The sequence below is a fragment of the Solanum lycopersicum genome, chromosome 9 (assembly GCF_036512215.1).
Source record: "Solanum lycopersicum chromosome 9, SLM_r2.1".
NCBI lineage: Eukaryota > Viridiplantae > Streptophyta > Magnoliopsida > Solanales > Solanaceae > Solanum > Solanum lycopersicum.
The window spans coordinates 60,263,904-60,271,800 of record NC_090808.1 but is presented as its reverse complement, the minus strand read 5'-3'; the positions used below and the strand labels follow the sequence as shown (position 1 = coordinate 60,271,800).

At 31.3% G+C, this 7,897-nt stretch overlaps 1 protein-coding gene across 1 annotated transcript; it reads left to right on the top strand.

Annotated features, from left to right (window-relative positions):
• Positions 1-6,098: 6,098 nt before the first annotated feature.
• Positions 6,099-7,077, top strand: LOC101259285 (uncharacterized). The gene has a single exon (XM_004247128.5). It carries the CDS (start codon positions 6,467-6,469, stop codon positions 6,953-6,955), a length of 489 nt encoding a protein of 162 aa, XP_004247176.1. The 5' UTR covers positions 6,099-6,466; the 3' UTR covers positions 6,956-7,077.
• Positions 7,078-7,897: the final 820 nt, after the last annotated feature.

The window sequence follows — 7,897 nt, the reverse complement described above, 5'->3', positions numbered from 1 at the left end:
CAAAATTAAAAAAAATATAATTTTTTTAATAAGTTGCTGCTACAGCAGCGATTTTGATTCGAAAATCAACCCTGATTACTGATTTAGGACTCGATCCCAACACCCAAACTATGACAAGACCCCAACGATCGTTTCGAAATCCGCCCCCGTAAGATTAAAAATATTTCTTAGAAATAATTTTTTTAGGCTAAGGTGGGGGTGGCTCGGAGTGTGGGGGTTTGGGGGGGGGGGGGAGGGTAAGGGTGGCTTAAAAAAATTAAAATACTTTCCAATTTTTATTCTTTTTGAAAATCTTTGACGGGGGTGGTGGTGAGGGGTTCACCTTTGTTTGGGGAGGGAGGGATTGTGGCGTAAAAAATAAATTAAATTTGAAATATTTTTCAAATACATTTTTTTTAATGGTATGGGTAGGGTTTGGGTCATGAATATTTTTTTAAAATAAAATTGATACATTTAAATTATATTCGAAATTTTTAAAAAATAAGAAAATTAAAAATTTAAGTTTTTTTTAATGGAGAGGGTCGGCTACGGGACACGAGTAGGGTAAAAAATATCCAAGAATGAAATAGAGTTTTGGAAAATGTTTTCCTTAATTTGGAAGGAAAGTCATTTTTCTTAAAATTTTTAGGAAAAATGAGTTGATTTGAGAAACATTTAAAATCAACCAAACATAAAAAAAAAATCAGAAAATAATTTTCAAAAAAATATTTTCCTCCCTACCAAACACACCAATAGTTTAAGTGATTTTGATATAAATAATAAAGTAATTATTATTACATAGTCATCTATTAAATAGACCCCAAATACTAACGTCAATTCGAAGGCATTAGATAAAAATAAGAAATAGCGTGTTACGAAATATGCTATATTATAGTATATATACTATTAAACGATAATATAGTACCAATTAACTAGTTATAATTTAAAACACGAATTCATGTTGACAAGGATATCAACTAGATGTATAAAACACACGTAATTGAGGTCTTCAATTCATACATGTTTTACGATTATGTGTGCTCTAAGACAAATGTCTAATAAATATACAAATGAGTGGGGTATGAATTTAAACAAACAAACAAAAAAAGAACCAATTATGAAAATCAAGAGGAGAAAACGCTAAGCAAATATTTATGAAATTTTGTGATGGAGCTTCATCGTCACACACACACGTATATATATTAAATTTGAACCTAAATATAATAGTTGCAAAAGATATGTAATTTCTGGATCAAATCAGTGAACTTCTAATAATATTTATTCGAACGATATAATTAAGTTATATATACTTATAATATAATACTATTAGTGTAGGTATAATGTTAAATGAGTTGACTAGGCTCTTACATATTAAATTCGTGGATCAATATTTGTATTTGAAAATTTTCAAATATTTGTATTTGGAGAATTTAGAATTTCATCTCATGATTTGATATGAAATAAAATTAACATAAAATTATATATCTAAACACTGATTTCATATTATAATTTCATATTACATATGAAAATACCTTCTAATATAAAACTGTGTGCCTTTGAAAATTTCACTTACCTTAATTTCCTATATGTTGTATTGTAATTTCTTAAAGTTCTATTGTTTTTCCTATATTTTCCTATTTCAATTTCCTGAAAAAAAATAAAAATGAAGAGGTAAAATTCTGTTTGATAAACTTTAGAGTAAAAATTGATAAAGATCATATTTCAATTACTTTATTTTAAGCAACGATTTTGATTTGCAAAAGGATATAATAATGTATAGAATTGCATTTTTATGATCCAATAAAAGTTTGCCAGCACCAAAACATATTAAGCTGGATCATAAATAAAGTCTCCACTTAAATTCAACAAGTCAAGCTGAAATAAACCAAAAAATTAGGCTGAAAAGGGAAGCTGTTTCCATTGATATTTTTATATTGTCTCTACTATTATACACAATATATATTTGTTACTACCACATTAATTTTTTTATTTGCATGTTTAATGTAATATATTACAAAGATCAATTTTTGTTTTCTTTATTCAAAATAATTTTTCAACCCAGAATATTGAATTAAAATAAGAATTTGAAAGAGTTACCATAATACTTACTTTGTTCGTTTTTTTTTTTTACTCGTTTAATTTTGAATTTTTATTTGTTATTTTTGACAAATTAAAAAAAATAATACAATTCTTTTACTTATTACATCTTTTATTTATTTAAAAAATAATAATTTTGAAAAAAGTAAAATCTCTTTAACAAGTAAATTGATTTTGAAATTCTATCAAGTAATAGTGTTAAAATAGTAAACTTATTATAACAATTATTTTTTTTAATACATTTGTCGAGTAAAAAATTGACTAGTATATAGAGACCAATCGAGAAATAATTAGGAAAATAATTAATGAGTACTATGTTTTAATAAATACTTCATTAATTGTGTTAGTTGAGTATCTATATTTTTTTGTACATATTCATTTATTTCTATTTATGTTGATGTAACACTTATCCAAATGAAGACTTCATATTTAGTTAATTTTTTTGGATCAATTAACTCACTTGAAAAATTATAACATGTATGAAATATTGTAAATATGTCTTTACCAATCGAAGAAAATAAAATTTAGTTCCAGTCACTTCAATGAAAAATACATTAATATACATGAAAAACTATATAAATGAGTCATAATATTTAAAATAATTACAAGTTTATATTCAAACTCAATGTAATTTTTTATATATCTATTCTCTTATACATAATTACAGTCGATATCCCATGAATAATTTAATATGATTGCTAATTTTTGCTTAATTAATACTAAATCAATATCATATTACTGTATTTATATCACTAAGGAGTCGTTTCTGAAGGAATATTGATTGTATTGAAGTGTTAAGGGAATACATGGGAGATATATATAGGAGATATAGGAAGGAGTACTAATCCTAATAGGACTAGGATTAAGGAGTACTAATCCTAATAGAACTAGGATTAGTACACAGTAAATACTAATATTATTTTATACTATTTATTTAATACTATCTGTTACTATCCCCCCTCAAGCTGAGCTGAGCGGAAGCGAACGGAAGCTTGGAACTGAGGTAATCGTGCTGTCGGCTCGGGAGAGGCTTCGTGAGAATATCAGCCAGTTGTTCTTCAGTGGGTACATACTGCACAGTCATGGTGCCGGCCTGAACTTCATCGCGAACAAAGAGACAATCGGTATCAACATGCTTCATTCTGGTGTGTAGGACGGAATTCTTGGCCACACAGATGGTTGATTTGTTGTCACAATAGAGAGCAAGAACAGTGTGAGTGGCGCGGAGTTCGCGAAGAATATATGTGACCCACATGGTCTCAGCAGCAAGAAGAGCAAGGGCGCGGTATTCAGCTTCAGTCGAGGACCGAGAGACCTTGAGTTGTTTTTTTGTACACCAAGAGATCAGGTTCGGCCCCAAAAAATGACAAACACCGATGTAGATTTTCTATCATTTTTATCATTCGCCCAATCTGAATATGAGAAACCCCGAAGCTCCAAGTCCCCAGGTTGAATGAGGAAACCACGACCAAGAGTGCCAAAAATGTACCTGAGAATGCGTTTTAAACAATGGTAATCATGTTCACTTGGTTGATGCAAGCGCTGAGCAACTCGGTTGACAACAAACTAGATGTCAGGACGGGTAATGGCCAGATACTGTAGAGCCCCAATGAGGCTGCGGAAGTGGGTGATATCGGCAAAGGGGGTGTCGGCTCCATTTGTAGACGAAGAGACTGCCATCGGTGTTGGTTGATTGATGCATTTTTCCAGTCCAGCTTTCTGCAACAGATCTCGAGCATATTTTGACTGATGAAAAAACAAGCCGCTGCCTGTCCGAGAAACCTCCATTCCCAGAAAATAATGTAACGGGCCAAGGTCCTTCATTTTGAAGGTAGTATGCATAGCTCGAGTGACATCGTGAATGAGAGCTGCAGTAGAGCCTGTAATAATGATATCATCTACATAGACAAGAAGAATGACTGTACCGTGTGCTGAATGTCGAGTAAACAGACTCATGTCGTGTACGTAACACGTAAAGCCGAGTCCCTGGAGGAACGTTTTCAGACGTGTGTACTAAGCACGGGGGGCTTGCTTGAGCCCATACAGAGACTTCTGGAGTTTGCAAACATGTCGAGGGAAGCGGGGATCAACATAGCCCGGTGGTTGCATCATGTAGATAGTTTCATCAAGCATGCCATGAATAAAAGCATTGGAAACATCCAACTGATTGATGAGCCAATTGTTGCGCACGACGAGTGACAGTACCAGGCGAATGGTTTCCTGCCGAATAACAGGACTTAATGTCTTGGAGTAATCAAGCCCATACTCCTGATTGTAGCCTTTAGCAACCAAACGAGCCCTGTACCTGGAAATACTGCCATCTGCATTGTGTTTAATTTTGTACACCCATTTACAGCCCACTGGGTACCGCCCATGGGGCTTAGGTACAAGAACCCAAGTTTTCTGATCAGTCAAAGCCTTAAACTCGTCATCCATAGCATGACGCCAATAAACATTTTTTGATACCATGAAGGAATATTGATTGTATTGAAGTGTTAAGGGAATACATGGGAGATATATATAGGAGATATAGGAAGGAGTACTAATCCTAATAGGACTAGGATTAAGGAGTACTAATCCTAATAGGACTAGGATTAGTACACAGTAAATACTAATATTATTTTATACTATTTATTTAATACTATCTGTTATTAGTTTCGTAGAATATATAAGAATAATGCAAAATATAGTGTATTGAAATATTTGCATTAGTAATGCTTGTATTAGTTATGATGAGATTCTTTTTATGCAATGTTTGGTTGAGTGTACTACAAATATTATGCATTACATAATTTTTTTAGAAAAATATTTGTTCACAAAAATACCATCCACAAATATAAATTCGATAGCAATTGTATCGGTAATAATGCTAATGTATGCATTAGAACCCATTTCATTACTAATGCATTGAAAAAGATGATATTAGTAATACACTTTTCAGTACACAATAGAGTGTATTACTTATTAATACAAATATTAGTTATGCACATGTTAGAAAAGTGTACGAAACAAGGTACTGATAATAAATCAAGCTAAAGTTAGCATTATTTTCTCGAATACACTCTACCAAACGACCCCTACGAGTGATAATTTCAATTCACTGATACTAAATCAACATATATATACTGTATTGGTATCACTAAAGTTTTTTGTTCAGAAATTACTCTAGTTAATGATACTACAAAAGTATATGTATATTGTTGTGATATCATTAAGATTTCTTGTTCAGAAATTACTCATTACTCAATGATACTATATGAGTATACACATATTATTGTGATGTCATTAAAATTTTTTGTTTGAACTCATTTGTCAATGATATTATAAGAGTATATACAAATTTTTATAGTATCATTACGATTTTTTGTTATGAAATATTTAATTAGTTAATAATTCTATAAAACTATATATATATATATATATATATATATATACTTACAAATATTATTGGTTAATGGATAATTTCTGACCAACAGAGCTTAATGATACAAATTATATATCTGTGTATATTGCGAAATTATCAAATTTAATAATATCAATACGTATATGATACTGATTTAGTATCAATTAAATAAAATTGATTGAGGATGGATAGTATAAATATTTATTAAAGTACAAATACGCATATACACACACATATATATATATATAATTATTTACTTTTACAAGATGTTTAATTTCCCCAAAATTTTACTTACACCCTTAATATACTATACTATCAAACTAATACAATATGTTTTTCTAGTGAATATATTTCAGTTGAGTATTGTTACTTAAAAGTAAATTCTAACGCAACTATCTTAACTACCTCATTAGACCTATATCTTTACACTATATACTACTTTTAATTATACTTTTAAATAATTTTGCCATTAATTAAAAGGTTCTAATCATATATTGAGAAAGCCATAGTTAAATATATGTATTGTTATCAGATACACTAAAATAAAAAGATAACGAGCGAGATAGATATAGATCTCAAATAAATATGAATTATATAATATACAAAACGGTAAAAGAGCCGCAAGTGAGGTGCTAATCCACTTATGTATTTAGAAAAATTATATCTAATTTTAATCTCATATATTTTCTTATTTTTATTTATAACTTTTTAAAATTAAATTATTTGATTCTATATATAAATAGAATTATTAATATTCTCCCTACCTCATAAATTTCCCATTTTTCTTTATTGATTTAATCCCTTTTGGTACTCTTCTTTCTCTTCCATCCAAAGCCAAGAATTTCTACTGTACTTTACCCACAAAATAACTATTCTCTGCAAATTCTCCATTGCTTTAACCTTTCTTTTTCTCATAAAATAATTCTCTTGACCCAATTTTTGTAAAATTGTTTTTTTTTAAATTCTTTTTCTTCTAACCTTAAAATCATGAAGGTTCATCCAGTACCAAGAAAACGCAACATCACGTTACGATGCGACATCGTTTCGGCTCTTTCTCAGGCTAATTCGTTAACAGGCCGTCAGAAGAAGCTCCGGCGACTCCCTCATATATTCGCGAAGGTTCTAGAACTTCCGTTTAATTCCGATGCGGATGTTTCTATTGAAGAAACTTCTGATTCATTCCGTTTTGTTATACCGACGGATGATGCTGGGAATAATATTAGGGCTGACACAGTTGAGATCTATCCGGGTGTTACTAAGATTGTAATTCGAGGGGATAATGTTTTGGATTCGTCTTTGGGTGAGTTTGAACTTGATTTGTGGCGATTCCGTCTTCCGCCGTCAACTCTGCCGGAGTTGGCTACCGCTGATTTTGCTGACGGTGAACTGGTGGTCACGGTTCCGAAAGACCCTGATGAGGAGGAGGTCGATGATGATGGTATTGGTGAGGCTGGACGCCTTATTCTTGTACAATAAACTTCTCTCTAGCTTCAGTTGTTTTTTTTCAGTTTATGTCCCAATTGTGGCGCGTCTTGCTAAAGGGATATATCTTAACTATCTATGTTTGATTAAATAAAATAGTACCTTTTGGATTTCAATTTTGATCATTGTGCTCTACTATCCTTACTTTTTGGCTTTTACTTTACAAAAGGTCAGGAATGAAGAGGATTCATAATAATGAACTTCAGCTAGATTTAGTGGGGTAATCTATGGATGTATTAGACGAAATTTAGTAGAATCATTGCTTTCATTAACCACTAATTTGGTGTGGAATTTACTAATAGGCCAATTGTGAAAGAAGAAAAGAGCAGGCTTTTCCTTGAAATATTAATGGCTATGAGTTGTTAAAGTAGTCTTTATACTTCTGTTGTTGCAATTTGTCACAATCGCATCTGCGTAGCTTGAGTTGCTGAGTTGTTCAATTGGTTGTGTTGTATAAGCATAAATGTTTGTAATAGGCAAATGGCTGATTTCTTTTTTTTTATTCTTCTTTATGTGTGTGGTTCATGTCTGTGATCTTATCGATATAAAGATGCATTCTTTCTTTGTATCTTGAAATTTAGTTCATCTGATTTTTTTGGTTGCCACTATTTCGAAATCACTTTACCATTAAAAAAGTATGCAATGGTGGTGCCATTCAGTTGATTTTCTGTATATCCTTTTATTCCTATCACAAAGGTATGTGTTGATGATTGATGAACCAATGGAAGAACATATAGTGAAACTCCATGGCTCCTAGTGTCTAAGATAGTATTGATCACACGTCATATAGACTTCTGCTGTCCGATGTAGCCGAAGAACTGCTGATGTTGGTAATTCTACCTTCACTTTTGCAAAAAATACTCCGAACTGCCGCATGATTATCATCATTATTCAGCTGCTAATGGGGTAACAATTTCTCAAGTGTGTGCAGTCCTA

Bases quoted from the DNA above. Each gene is read 5' to 3' on its own strand.
- LOC101259285 (XM_004247128.5), top strand. From the start codon at position 6,467: ATGAAGGTTCATCCAGTACCAAGAAAACGCAACATCACGTTACGATGC.